The sequence below is a fragment of the Vigna radiata genome, chromosome 7 (assembly GCF_000741045.1).
Source record: "Vigna radiata var. radiata cultivar VC1973A chromosome 7, Vradiata_ver6, whole genome shotgun sequence".
In the NCBI taxonomy this organism is placed as follows: Eukaryota; Viridiplantae; Streptophyta; class Magnoliopsida; order Fabales; family Fabaceae; genus Vigna; species Vigna radiata.
Genome location: NC_028357.1, coordinates 38,181,861 through 38,197,175, shown reverse-complemented (window position 1 = coordinate 38,197,175; position 15,315 = coordinate 38,181,861). Strand labels below are relative to the sequence as shown.

The following is a 15,315-nucleotide window of genomic DNA, read 5'->3' as shown; positions in this document are numbered from 1 at the left end:
TGAGATTTTTTAAGATAAATAGAAAATAAATATTTTATTACTTTAAAGATTATACATATTATAAAATAAATTCATTTTTCATTTGTGTATAACACTTTTTAAAGTTAGAAAACTTCAGACTTTCATGTAAAATGATTTATTTATTTTGTTCGAATACACTCTCTACAAGATAGGGAAGTTTGAACTATCAGATTTTCAGTTCTTTATTTATATCTTCTTCTACAACTGTGATTTGTGTTGCAATAATCAGTCTGTTAATTTAAATTTATAGCAAAGTAGTTATTTTTTACAAAAGCAAGTTAGGATTTTCCTAACTCTTATCATTTTTTAGGTGTTTTTTCTTGAAGAGCGAATAATTTTAGGGTAAATTATTTAAATTTAGTTCATTCAGATTTATTTCAGTAAGAAGTTACATCAGATAATAATGATGTTTGGTCCATATGTTATTGTTTTAATGTAGATTGACTTCTTCTTTTTTTTTGGAAATAGTGATTGATTGTGATGTTAGATATTTACTCAAAGTAAATTCAGAAAATATGAATCAATTGAATCAAGTATTATTGTTTCCTAAGTATTATTGTTAAAGAACATATAATTTCTACAGTTCTTATGTTTCCTAAGTATTATTGTTAAATAACATATAATTTCAAGGAAACTAATTAAATTTAGTTAACTTAAACAAAAGTATTTGATAGTTTAAACTTTTAAACATTCTTTATGTATCCTTTTTATTTCTTATAATTAACTATAGTTAATTTAAAATAATATATAAAAAATAGTAATTAACACATTTAAAACAATAATGAATTTTAAGTTAAGATAACTATTTTTCTAAATACGCAATTTAAGTTAATTATCACGTTACTTTATACCTTTTCATTCAATAATTTCGTTATAACATGTTAATCTTTTATTAGAAAATAATTTACTTAAAATACTTATAATTTATTTTCTGCATATTAAGTTATAAAAATAACTTTTTGGTAATATATCATAAATAAGGATCTTATTTTTGCATACAAAAACAATAACATGCTTTAAACTTTTAGAATTGCAAATTATAATATAGTAAAACTATATGGAACATGAAATCAATTTTTTCTCTTTTCTTCTTCTATTCTTACATATTTTAAAACTAAACAAAAATTATAAAATTCTCTTACATTAGCCTATCCAAACATACATATTTAAAATCTTTGATACAACACTGAACAATCCTATTCGTATGACATCAATTTAATTAAAGAAGCTAAAAATGTAAACATTTTGTTTAGAAAATAATTAACTGTTTTTGGGCGAGGGTGGTAGATCCAACTCCAAAGAGTGAGTCATTACTGGATAATATCATCGAACTGAACTACTTCACTCTTATTTCGTAAAGAAAATCCGATTTACAACATCAACAGGTAAGGCATAAGCTGGATCTATCGGTTTCACTCCTGGATATTCAAGAAGTGAAAGTCCTGTGAAAAAAAAAAAAAAAAACAACGTCCCTAGTTTTTAGTCTGAATGAATAAGAAACACATGAATAAAAGCAAAAACGTTGTCGTCAGGAATGGATAAATAGGGATTACATCCAATCTTTTTAGACACTGAATTTGGAACACGATATAGGTTATCTGAACAGTATACTATGAAGGGGGAAAAGTGAGACAGAATGTAACAACTAAAATCTATTAAATCTCACATATGTGCTAACTTAAGCCTTCCAAACAATTACAAATAAAAATAGAATCATATTAAATATGCACCTCTAATGTGACATTAACATAATAAGCATGCTGAACTAGTATGGTTAATCTTATCTGAAACATGAAGCTAGCAACAGAAATTCACAACGAAGGATTGGAAAAATGGTTTATCATCACTCTTTGGAAAGAGAAGGTGAATGAAGTGACAGGCCAATACCTTTCCCAAATTGGGTAATCTCAATGCATGAGAAAGGAAGAGGTGGGGGCGGTTCCCATATTAAGCAAGGAAACCCCAGATGATAAAATTTAACACAACAAATGGAATAAAAAACAAGCAAAAATATAAGAGGTACTCTACCTGCCACCCCGAAGAATGTGTGAAATATATCCACGGCATCATCTGGCCTGTCTGAAATCCCACCATTTTCTGTGTCCTTACAGTTTCAACATACAAATTATTTAAGAAATACTTACCTGATAGTAGTTTATGCACGAAAATAAAAATAAAACAGAGAATATGCAGATTTATAAACACCGTAAAGACATTCAACAACTAACCTGGCAGTCTAGGATAAACCTTATAAGCTTCTCCTTACTGATCCAATGAACTCTATCAATCATGGTCAGGCTAGAAAGAACCCACCACGAGTAGCAGACCTGAGATGATCTAAAACCTAGTAAGAGAAATGAGCATATCACATAAAGCAATAGATGTAAATTTGAAAAGATTTGCTCACATCAGGAAGTTTCTCAGGACGCCCATTCAGACCTCCAGATTTAACCTGTCGCTCACATAACCACCAACCTAGTAGGTCCTTATCAACAAGATCTAGTGACCCCGTTATGGCAAGGGCTCCCACACAACAGAAAACTGACAATATGAAAAGCAAATATTTTACAAGGATTATATTCCCAGATGATGATGGATGAATTAACGAGTTTTAATTTCAACAACATTTAAACTACAAGAAAACGACTCTAAATCAAATATTAATTTTTAGAGCTCTCTTAGTATGCTGCCTAGGATAGGATTAAACAGATTGTTCAAAACTTCAGAAAATATATTCCAATTTCAAATTATGCCCTGCATGTGGGGAAGAAGTGAAGAACGTAATTGTTGAAGGGAACACTAGTATTAGTACATTCATTGAGTAAGTGATAGAGAAATCAATAATTTAAGTAAAGATCATGATAATATTACATACTTTGACCAGCATGAGATTCCCCGCCGGGGGTGCAACCAAAACCACCATCCATATTTTTGCAACTTATAATGTACTTCACAGCTTTCTCCACATTGATTTTATCCAACCGATGTAATATTGATAAGCAACAAATAGCAATATATGAGAACCTAAGACAAACAATTCAGTGGATTTTAGTTAAAAATAAGCTCTTACACGCTCAATAGCGAATATGGAACTTAAGAACAATACCGTGTATCAACTTCACCCCACATATCCCCTGAAAAGGATCCATCTTCATTTTGCAGGCTGACAATATCTGACAGATATTAAGTAACAAAAATCCAGTATACTTTTTTCACTGATGTAATTTTAGTAACTAATCCATCAAACTCCAGTAAAAATCACTATAAAATCTTTTCAATTATCATTCTAAAAAACACATCATGATAGCCAGCTAAAGCTTCCTGATAAAAACCATAAATATACTACTTAAAAAACTGCAAAAAGAACAAAGTTTCTTCTGTATCACAGAATATTTGTGAATACAGGTTATAGGACCTTCAAAACCAGTCAATGTGTAAGGATACAATTTGTCACCTTATCTACATCAATAACATCCATCTTATCAAAGAGAGCCAACACCTGCACGGCACTTAGTGTATAGAGGATGTGCGGATCATGACCAATATTTCCACCAAATCCCCCTTCACAGCAGCACGATCTCATAAGAAATTATCTATAATGTTGATGTCTAAAATAATCCCAAATACAAAGTAAGGAAACAAATTAAACATTGAACAACCTGACTCATGTTGACAACTCAGCAACCATGAAGTAACCTCATCAACATCAACACTATCAAGCTTTCCCAGAAGATCCAGAGCAGTCAATCCCCAGTATGCCCCACTCATTCTTAGATGCTCCATTACCACAGATTCAAAATTATCTTTCCTCTGGAAAAATAAAGAACGTGTAAAAAGAAACATGAAGACATCTAACCTTTTAAGCGTAAAATAAGAGTTTGCAAGTCATCCATGCTTTGTGATAATCAACTCAAGACAGTCTCTTATTCTTTTCAGAAAGAATGTATAAACAGGAAGCAAACCTTTTCAACTGATAATATGTAGCGAACATGTTTCTCAGTTGCCAGCTCTGCCATCTGTTCCAAGAAAAAAATTAGAAAGATTAGAAGCGGAGATTATAAAAGCCTACACAACCCCATTCGTTTTGTCCTTTTTAAGAGAATGGAATAGAAATGGTTTGATACCTACATAAGATATGAAAGAATCAAAGCCATAACTGCAAAGAAATTATAATGTTCAGCGCACAAGACATCCATAATACAATTACTGATTCACTTTACAGTTTTAATTTGAGGTAAACAAATACTTCACACATTATACCAGTCAATCAAATTTGAGTTTTAACTTCACGCCACTTGATTCAGTTAAACAGAGTATATAAATTTTGCAGTGCATATCGTAAGAATCGTAAGATTGGAATCGCGATTCGTTACAAAATTCCACCGCAGAGATACATATCGTCTGATGAATCATTTTGTAACCTGGATCGTAACATGAATCGGCGAACCGGATATGAGTCGTGTGATTTGCGATTCGGTTTCCGTTACATACTATTCGCGATGTAGGAACAAAAATTGAAAAAATTAGAAGAAACACAGGAAAAGAAACTAAAAACGAAGACGAAAGTTCAAAGAGAAGATATAATCAGGAGAAGATGGTAAAAGATGAACAAGATTCGGTGAAACTTCTGTTCCTGATGTATTAGGTGCCTTTGTTAAAGTAGAATGGTTTAAGACAGCAGTACCTCTCTGTTCTCTGCTGAGGAAGGCTTTTTTCAAGGTTATTCAAATGGTGAAATAACGACTATTGCTCCGGCTGGATGATAAATGCTTGCTTCAAGATCGAACAATGAATCTGATAACCTGCTTCCGAAGGTAGAACAACTTCTTCTACTGAATGGGCATCGGGTTCTTGGGCTAAAGCCCTAACAGCCTATTGATCGGGAAAAGGAAGTTCCAACGAAAGCTATTCAGAGGTTATACATTAGTGATTGATTTGGAGATAGAGATTGGAGTTGGAAGAGAGAAAATCAAAGGATGAAAACACTGAGAAGATGAACATAGGAGGAAGAAGATCGACAGTGTGAAGAACAAGCGTATGAAGTTCTGAGTAGGTTTTTTAGTGTAATATTTTAAAATATAAAATATTTTTTTTTCATGTTTTTATTTGACAACTTTAATCATACTAAAGTACTTTTACATAGACAGTCATAATTTTGTATTTTTTTTTTTATTTTGTTATTTATAAAAAAGATAATATTGTCCTTAGAAAAAATTAGTCATTATTTAAATTTAAATTAATATACAAGTGTTGTGGTATTTCTCTATTTTTTTTATATATAAAATTAGTTGTTGTTTAATATTTACTATTTTTTTATATAAAATTAGTTGCTAATTTTTGTTGTCAATGTAGTTTACTGTTATTTTTATTATCAAAGTTGACAAGAGTTTTCACTACCATCATTATAAAAGTTGGGCAAACTGTCTTATAGTGCACTTCACTATAAAAGTTTATAATTAACTATAAATTAGTTTAGAAAAACAAAAAAATAATTCAGAGTAACTAATCTTAACTATTGTTTAGTTTAGAGTAACTGAACTCAACTAAAAACCCCAATACAACATCACACCAATTCTCCCCCCTTGCTAGTGACTTTCAATATCTCTTCCCATGCCCATTTCTTGACATCCCATTTATCATCTCTGAAATGGATTTCACTAATATAAAAATCCTGTAATCACACACTCCAGAACAGGAAAAAAAGTCACCAAACTTTCAAAATCAAAAAACCAATTTCTTCAGAAAGAACATTAACAAAGCCAATGAAAGACACAAAATAATTAAAAGCATAGCAGAAGTGATAACACAGATCTAACACACCGAATAACATCACTTCTTTACAAACTCATCCTAAACATAAAAAAATCGCACCAATCTCATTTTACTTTCTCTCAAGTACATTAAACAACCTATAAAGAACTATGCATACGGTAGACAACAGACTTACAAGCAGAAGAACTTTCCACAAAATTCAATACAGAAAAATTTAGTGATTAGTAAACTATATAAGATCAAGCTTATAAGGAGTATCATCAAAAATCAATAACTAGTCATTACAAATACAATACATTGCTTGGTGAATACTGTAAAACATAATATAAATAAGCTGACATGTATTCAAATCAAACTTTCTCTACAAATAAAACAACATAAATTATACGCTCAAAATTATTTAATTCAAAGGATATGCAATATAATAGAAAGTTGAACTCTATGAGGATGTAACAATAAGTGATTTATATGGAATTGCAATCATCATATAAACGTTTATTATTTCTAATTAATTTAAATTACAAAATGGAGTCGAACCTTTGAAATAAATGGAACAAAAGAAGCTAGATGTAGGAATGTATTCAGTCCACTGTGCAATCTCGTCCAAATCTTTCTGTTACACCCTCCTATTGAAAAAAAAAAATATATGATTTTAGAAAATAGCACAATCCAAGTTAGTACATTATTCAAAACCGAACGTTAACAAATTATTATAATCAATTTCAGAAATGAAACATATATATATATATATATATATATATATATATATATATATATATATATATTATGAAAAGCAACAAAAGAGAACTCAAGATACATTTCACCAAACACCAGCAGGAATTTCAAGAGAAGGAAAACGTTAACAAAATATTGTGGAAGATAATCCTATTGTGGATAGAACAATGGCAAATAGTTAAGATGCTTTAGACGATACAAATACAATCTCATATAGTTAAAGCTAGTTTTGAAGGAAATTATACTTGATATGGAGAGGGAAGCTAAATCATGGCATCATAATTTCCAGATTTAGTATGATTTGAAGGAAGGAATTACACCACTAAAGTTTCCCATATCACTGGAACCCACTGTGAGGAAACAAGCAATCCAATAAAATTCTGCCAGACCAAGGCAGAAAGTACCCAATCAGATGGACGAAGAACAGAATCAACTCAGTAGTACTTTTGATGATCCCAAATGTCAAAGATATTACTGTATGTGGATATAAGAAGCCATAGACATTTCAGATGCTTTGAGTAAGGACATGTGAATGTTAAATTTAACCAACCTAAGACATCAAACACATCTAGGCATCGAAGAGACAGTATCAAATGAAGTCAGATATTAACATATTTGATGTAAGAAATTTCCAAATCAAAATGCCTACTGCTATTTGTACAACTATAAGTGCATAAACATGAGGTCAAATAGTACCAAACAATCCTAGACACAAATACTGCACTTATAAGAAATCCTTTGGGCCACCAGATTTATCTTCTTAGTTCTTGCATACTGAAATGAGAGTGTGTGACAGTTCATGTTTACAAAGTCTTGGACATGGGAAAAGAATTGCTAATAACAGGGAATTTACTTACAGAAAGGACAGACTTGTTGAAGGCCTGTCACACCTTTGTCTGTAAGACCAGCAACAACAGCACAACCTTCAATAGGCAAACCTTTATCCTTGACTAGTTGTGTTTTCTTTTCATCAACAAATTTACCAAGTGACACTTCTACAATGTTGTGTGAACAAATGAGTACAAGAGCAAGAAGCAGAATTATCATCCAATAAACTGATGACCATAATTATACAACTTTTGATCACTTTGTTATAGAAACGTTTGAACATAATAGCTGTGAGTTATGACTGTAAAAAGATCTCATCCTTCCATTTTTAATTTGCATGAACGCCATAAATATAACGAGATGTAAAATTACTCTGAATCCCAGACTGTATGGATGCTAATCAACAAATTTGAACACTAGAAGATGTGAGTTTTGGGCTGTCTTCTCAAAGTCTTAAATAAGCTGTTGTGGCTCACAAGAACATTTTATATCTTATAGATCACTTCCATGTCAAAGTTCTTACTTATCTGTCATCAATCTCTCTCTTTATCAATCAAAACTCTATATTCAAATCTTTTTAAACAATTAAAGCTCCCACAAAATCCAAAAGAAAATCAATTGTTATGGGTTCACTCTCACATGCATTGCTTTCCAATTTTATTTATCCCTTTTGAAAGGGAAAGGGAAAAACGTACCTTTGGTTACAGATTGATATGCCTTTGTTTCTCGCTAAAGGAGGAGTGTTCTCAAAACCTTCTACAATGGTGGTAACGACGGTAGAGTGCGGCAAAGCCTTCGACAGCGACCTTCAACGGCGGCGATCCTTCGAACCTTTGACGGCGTCGATCCTTCGAGTCTTTGACGGCGGCGAGTCTTAATAGCGAGCCTTTGAAAGCAATGTAAGGAGCCAGGGAAAAAAATATCAATCGCAATGAAACTTAAACTACAATACAGTTAACTATACTGAAAAAAATCATTTATTTTTTTTAATTTAGTGTAATTGTTGATACAAATTTTAATAAAGTCCTCCCATTTTAAAAATATATTAAAACAACTTATTCAAGTTTCTCAATAATTAAAAATAGAACTATATAATTAGCTTTATAGATGTTACTATTTGGAGGAGGAAATGCATGTCAATCTAACTTGTTTAAGTCTGTTCCGTAATTCGTCAACAAAAAGCGAATTAAATTGATCGTTTTGCTTTGATCCATAGGCTTGCGGGTTAACCCATTTTATCATAGGTAAAATTAGTTTTAAAATTAATAACACACTTAATTTTAAAATCATGCAGATCCTGTTAATAAACTTTGGTAATAGTACAGGTATGTTTTTAACGTTTGCCCAAGCAAGAGGTAGCAACCATATTGAAACTCCTCAATTTTATACTTCCTAAAATCATATTTTAATTATTTTAGAAAATTCATTCTGAAAATTTTATTACATGATGTTTCAGATTAATTTTTTTTAATTTTTTTCACATAATAAAAAATACGAAGATTTTGAAAGATTATTTTCTTCTTTCCTGTGAGAGGTGAACCAGAAACCATTTCCATTATAGAAGATGCTTGTTTCTGCAATCTTACCTTTTCTCTCAATCTTTCTTCTAATGGCGGCCTCAGATCCTGTTGAAGACGCCATTCTGCAATGTCTCTCTCTTCATTCGGACCCTTCCTATCCAATCTCCTCTGTCACCTATTTCCCCAACACCACCTTGTACATTCCCATCTTGCAATCCTACATCAGAAACCTCAGATTCACTTCTTCCACTACTCCTAAACCATTGTTCATCGTTGCCCCAACTCACATCTCCCACATCCAAGCCTCCATCATCTGCTGCAAAAGTTTCCAACTTCAGATCAGGATAAGAAGTGGGGGCCATGACTATGATGGTCTTTCCTACGTGTCGCGGTCCCCGTTTGCGATCATGGACATGTTCATGATGAGATCAGTGGATGTCAACTTGGAGGATGAGACTGTGTGGGTTGACTCCGGGTCAACGATTGGTGAACTTTATCATGCGATTGCTGGGAGGAGTAAGGTGTATGGTTTCCCAGCTGGGGTGTGTCACAGTGTTGGTGTTGGAGGACACTTCAGTGGGGGAGGGTATGGGAACATGATGAGAAAATTTGGTCTTTCTGTGGATCATGTTTTGGATGCTGTGATTGTGGATGCTGAAGGGAGAGTCTTGGACAGGAAGAAAATGGGGGAGGATCTTTTCTGGGGGATTAGAGGAGGTGGGGGTGCTAGCTTTGGGGTCATTGTGTCGTGGAAAATCAAGCTGGTTCCTGTCCCTGAGGTTGTCACAGTTTTTAGAGTTCAAAAAACATTGGAACAAGGGGCTACTGATGTTGTTCATCGATGGCAGTATGTTGCCGGTAACATACATGATGGATTGTTTATTAGAGTGGTTCTTAGTGCTGTCAAAAGGAAGGGTCAGAAGACAATCAGAGCCAAGTTCAATGCCTTGTTTCTTGGAAATGCACAAGATTTGGTTCGTGTGATGAGTGATAGCTTCCCTGAATTGGGTTTGGTTGGTGAAGACTGCATTGAAATGAGTTGGATCGATTCGGTGTTGTTTTGGGACAACTTTCCAGTGGGAACTTCGGTTGATGTTCTGCTTCAAAGGCATGATACACCTGAGAAATTCTTGAAGAAGAAATCAGATTATGTGCAGCAACCCATTTCCAAAACTGAGCTTGAAGGTTTATGGAGTAAAATGATGGAGCTAGAAAAACCTGTTCTCACACTGAACCCCTATGGTGGGAGAATGGGTGAGATTTCTGAGATGGAAGTACCGTTTCCACATAGGGCTGGTAACTTATACAAAATTCAGTATTCTGTGAATTGGAAAGAGGAGGGTGAAAATGTTGGTAACAGATATTTGGATCTGATTCGGAGGCTCTATGATTATATGACTCCTTATGTGTCAAAGTCACCCAGAAGTTCATATCTGAACTATAGAGATGTTGATATAGGGGTTAATGGACCTGGAAATGCTACTTATGAAGAGGCTAGAGTTTGGGGTGAGAAGTATTTCAAAAGAAACTTTGATAGATTGGTAGAGGTAAAGACAAAGGTAGATCCAAGCAATTTTTTCAGATATGAACAGAGTATACCATCCCTTGCAGCAACATTTAGTCTTGGGATAATGTCAGAATAGAAGATTGGTTGAAGAGGTATAGAATAATGGGTTGATTCATTAGTATAGAAGTTAGCAATGAAATTTGATTGGATACAGAATGATTTGTTTTGAAATTGTATTCTCCCTCATGAGGGACTTCTGTAATATCAATTGTATACTAAGATTGCTACACCAATTATAGTAACAAACATACTATTACTTAGCCACTACAGCAATTTCATCATGCTCAAATCATTCATGCGCCTCTGTTTATTTTCTCTCTAAATCTTCAACTGTTTGCGGAAGTTGTTGATGAATGCATCAGCCATTTTGATGTCTTCTTTCTCCTTCTCCAAAGCTATTTGTCTGCTCATCAATAGCTTCTTCCTATCTGAACTTTCATTGCTGCTCTTGTTGATGCCACTGTCAGTGACTAGTGTTTGATTCTTTATAAATTGTGCTTTTTCAATAGTATATTTGCACAAAATAAAGAAAAATGACCATTCATAACTTCTAAACTTTTTATAGTCTCAAAATGTTTCTTCCATTCATCCTTTCAATGTAAAAAGTTTTTTCTTTTTAATCTCTAAAAATGTATTCATCTTATTAAAATCAACTTGTATGTTCTTTAGAGCACTAATTAAAAACTTAAGAGATGACCTCATCATTTTTATATAAAACTCATACTTTAAAGTGTGACTTGCATTTAAATGATGTAGTTTGATTAATATTAGTAAAAAAAATTAATGCTTTACATTAAGTAAATATGTTTTAATATATTAAGTTGTAAATAAGCATTTATAAAAAAATTTAAAATTCACGACTCGTTTTTTATAATTATTTATATGTAAAGTTTACAAAATATTGTATTTAATAATAAAAATAATAATTAATAATTTATTCATTTGGATATATTTGGATAAATTTCCCTCTAAAAACTTATAACTTGTTTCCATGACTTAAAATTAACTACACAAAAACTAATATGTAGTTATAGAAAAAATTATTTTATTTTATTTTATGTTTATAGATCTTTGTGGATAAATTAATCCAATCGTACCCTTAGTCGTCGGATCATAATCTTTTAGCAGCTATTAGATATTACTATAATTGCATAAACTTCATCGTAAACATTTCTAAATGCGAAAAATAAGAAGAAAAATTAATTATTTTTTTCTGCATAAATTAAGTATATTTAAATTAATCTATACATTATATTTTTTTAAACTTTTATTTTAACTTATTAAAAACTAGTTTCGACTTATTGATAAATGTACTGTTTTTAGTTTCTTTTAAATATTTATCGAAAAATTAATCTTAGAATGTCAAAAAAAGAATCTGAATTTTCAGTTGAAATTTTTGCGCTAATCTCTCCTAAACTTTTAATATATACTGATATTTGTATATAATTTGTTAATATATTTTAAAACATAAAACTTAATTAAAAACTAACTAAGAAACAGCAACATAAACAATAAAATCACATCATAGACTGTACTTTATATAGATGCTATGAAGAGACAAATTTAATGAGGATGAAATTTCACTCCAAATGCATACAGATTTTAATGAACATTATTTCAGAGGTTAAAATAAAGTGTTTAATTTGAAGAAGACGGAGGAGAGAAGGGAGAAGGAAGAGGAGGGTTACAGAGGAAGGAAAAGATTTGGATTGAGCAGCGATCCTGTGCGGGCGCACCCAGGTACATCTTGGAAGTCGGTGGCGGGGAATTCCTGCGAAAAAGCTCCGACGAAAAACTGAAGCGTGCCGGAATCCTGGTGGAGCTTGATTCCGGTGACGGGGAGCCAGAGGAATAGTTTCTGGGCCTGAATCCCTGAAACGTGTGAGACGGAACCGTAGGTGAGGGTGCCCTTGATTAGGGTGTTGTAGTAGACCAACTGGTCCTCCCAGTAGACGTAGCAGGGAGCATCTAAGTGGAGGATGAAGGAGGCGTCGGAGGAGAGGGTGTAGGAGATGACGTTGTTCGGAAGAAGACCCTTTGGAAAACCGTACTCAGGGAGAACATCGTGGATATCTGGAGATCCTCTGCTTGACTTCAGATCTCCATGGAAGAGGATTAGGAACGTTGACAACAGCATCATCATCCTCTGTGGGGACATAGCTTCACACTACTCAGCCCTTCAATAATCATCTAACCCATATATGTATATAAATAAATTTCATTTAACAAAAATTTACATTTAATTAATCAAAGTAAGTTTATCTGAATTATTCCATGGTATTATTCAAATATTTACCCTAATTAATAATTAGTATGCAATATTTCTTGAAGAGGTCAACTATAATACGTCATAAAAATAGATATACTTGATTGAAAAATATCTAGAGATAGTATTACCCCGAGAAACTTATATAGGACGATTCTTCAAGAAAACTATCTTCAGAAAGTCGTTAAGATTTTTTTTTTTAAATATTGGAAAATTCAAAGACTTTTATTTTTCAAGGGTTTTATTTTATGGAAAATGATAGTTTGACACCTTTTGGATGACAAATATTTTACACCAATGACGTGTTAGCCTCTCATTGGTTCATCCTTAAAAAAATAAAAATAAAAATTAAATCACGTGGAAAATGGAGGGCGGTAGGAGAGAAATTGGAATGAATCATTTTCCGAAATTCAAATTCATTCTCAGTGAGAACGAAACCTAGAGAGAGAACAAAACCCTCCCAACGACCAAAGCTCCTAGACGACTCCACCGTCGTTCGTCGTTCAACGGCTACCAGAGGTCCACCAAGAGGCGGCGCTGTGATCATCTTCGCGTCTCTTCCCACGGATCATAAGCAGTCTCACTCTTGCCTCTGTCACACTCTCGCCCATAAGCAATTTGTCTCTCGCCCAAAAGTATCTTCGTCTTCCTTCTCTGTCACACTCACCCACCAGTCGCCGTTGAAGGAGTTCGGAGTTCACCAGAGGTAATACCGTTCACCGCAACCGTTCCACCGTTAGCTGCTTACGAAGCCAGAAAACGCCATTGGAGGTCGGTTTTCGAAGCTTTTAACAGTTTATTTCGTTGTTGGTTAGCTTTTGTTTGGTGGGTTTAATTTTTTTTTAAAATTTTTTGGGCATTTAGGTTTTGTCTTGATAAAGTTGAATGTTTTTCCGAAGTTTTTGTTGAACATCTGGTCCAAAATGTCCTTCATTGGTGGAAAGTTCGAATTTTTTTTGTTAAATTCTTTATTGGGCATTTAGGATTTTTTTGTTGAATATATCTTTTAAAGTTACTTGTGACAATGAAAGTCATTCTTTCTCCTCTAAATAAGCTTGTGATTAACTTATTTTTTGAGCACCCGTTTGTTACTGTCTTTTTTTTTTTCTAATTTTTCTTTTCATTCTTTCTTCAAAAGAGTTAAAACGTTGATGTTGAAGATTATGATCGAGTGAAGAAACTTGTTATAGAAATTCAGGTTGTTTTATTAGCATAAATTGCTCATTTAAACAAGTATTGGGGCCTTTTTCAACCTTGCAGTTGTATAACATAATTGATTTTTTATACATGTTTCATGCCTTATACATGAACTTTGGCTGATTCAAATGTAGATGTCCTAGTTCAAATTAGAAGATATGAAGATGCTAGTGGTGGTGTTGCTCAAGCTATGGATGATATGGAGGTTCCTTCAATTGATGATAAATATTGAAGATCATGGAGGAGATGATGACTTTAATGAATATGAAGATCGTGTGGAGGAAGATAACTATCATGTATTTAATATGAATTATTTTATTGGATAGTTTGTTTCAAACATTTGTGAATGTATAAGTTCTTTTTCAAATAAGAAGTCTATCAGAGAAGCAGGATTTTCACGTCTAGAAAAAGATCTCGCAAGCCATTGATTGCAGCTTATGGAGAGACAAAAGAGAATTCAAGACATTCTGCATGATGAGGTCACTGGGATATTCTCTATATTTGATGTTTGGTGATATATTTTCTCTATTAACATTAATTTAATTGTGTTATGATTTAACAAGGCTAACCTAAAACTTGATTTGGAGAAGAATAGGAAATAATTGGCTCAGTATAAGGTGCGTGGAAGTTCTTATTTTGAAAAATGGATAGTGTTCACTTTGGATAACTGTATTCTCCAATTGTTAAATTATTTTCACATTACTTCTCTTTTCCATCCTTTTCCAGAAGAGGATTGATGTTTTGTTAAGGTAGAATGAAGACACAGGTAAATAGAACCAACAACTATCTAGGCAATTAGATGAGATTAAACAAGGTGATAAAATTATTTTTCCAATTTCTATTACTTTGTTGTCCATGTTTATATTTGTTTCTAAACTGCTATTGTTGTTGGAATTACTTGTTAAAATTTCATGGTGTATATTAGAGAAAAGTTCAACACCTGATACAACTAATGAACAAGTGATGAAGGAAGAAAAGGACACAAATACAGAATCATTTGAAACTGTAGTTTTGTTTTAATTCATTTTCATAATTTTACCTATTTTGTTATGAACAACTCTATTTTTCTTAATTTTACTTGTTATTTTTTATTGCTAGATTATGGAGAAACATCTAAAGAGACTTAGAGATGAATTAAAGAAGGAGAAGGAAGAAAGTCGCCTTGAGAGAGGGAAACGACTAAAGAGTGAAAAGGCCATAAAGAACTCTTACAACAATGTTGAGCATGCCCAATTGTCTTTTTGTGCCCAATACCATTTCGGTGATTTGTTTGGTTTAATATCTTGTAAAGCAATGTATTGTTATGATATGTACTAGAAGACTCAAAGATTATATTTTGAAATATTATTGTACCATTAGGTTTTATTCATACATTAAAGTAATGAATGTTCTTTTTGAGATCTTTTTCT

General features: G+C 32.6%; 3 protein-coding genes across 10 annotated transcripts; 1 reads left to right on the top strand and 2 right to left on the bottom strand.

The window, feature by feature from the left end:
• Positions 1-1,164: 1,164 nt before the first annotated feature.
• LOC106768942 (geranylgeranyl transferase type-2 subunit beta 1) lies at positions 1,165-9,033 on the bottom strand. 8 transcript variants are annotated; one of them, XM_014654341.2, is made up of 13 exons: positions 8,943-9,033; positions 8,052-8,242; positions 7,386-7,523; positions 6,331-6,419; positions 3,984-4,037; positions 3,681-3,831; positions 3,466-3,582; positions 3,128-3,194; positions 2,897-3,045; positions 2,429-2,562; positions 2,250-2,348; positions 2,050-2,125; positions 1,165-1,463 (listed from the first exon to the last, which is right to left on the bottom strand). In XM_014654341.2, the coding sequence occupies exons 5-13, from the start codon at positions 4,035-4,037 to the stop codon at positions 1,369-1,371; spliced, it is 942 nt and encodes a 313-aa protein (XP_014509827.1). In that variant the 5' UTR covers positions 6,331-6,419; positions 7,386-7,523; positions 8,052-8,242; positions 8,943-9,033; the 3' UTR covers positions 1,165-1,368. The 8 variants fall into 8 exon arrangements, 6 of the variants coding, with proteins under 6 accessions (XP_014509827.1, XP_014509831.1, XP_014509826.1 ...); XM_014654345.2 differs by lacking the exon at positions 8,943-9,033 and having other exon boundaries at positions 2,050-2,118; positions 8,052-8,297; XM_014654340.2 differs by lacking the exon at positions 8,943-9,033 and having other exon boundaries at positions 8,052-8,295.
• Positions 8,865-10,699, top strand: LOC106768941 (berberine bridge enzyme-like 8). The gene has a single exon (XM_014654339.2). The coding sequence runs from the start codon at positions 8,921-8,923 to the stop codon at positions 10,517-10,519; it is 1,599 nt and encodes a 532-aa protein (XP_014509825.2). The 5' UTR covers positions 8,865-8,920; the 3' UTR covers positions 10,520-10,699.
• Positions 10,700-11,993: 1,294 nt separating this feature from the next.
• LOC106767784 lies at positions 11,994-12,654 on the bottom strand. The gene has a single exon (XM_014652736.2). The coding sequence runs from the start codon at positions 12,599-12,601 to the stop codon at positions 12,128-12,130; it is 474 nt and encodes a 157-aa protein (XP_014508222.1). The 5' UTR covers positions 12,602-12,654; the 3' UTR covers positions 11,994-12,127.
• Positions 12,655-15,315: the final 2,661 nt, after the last annotated feature.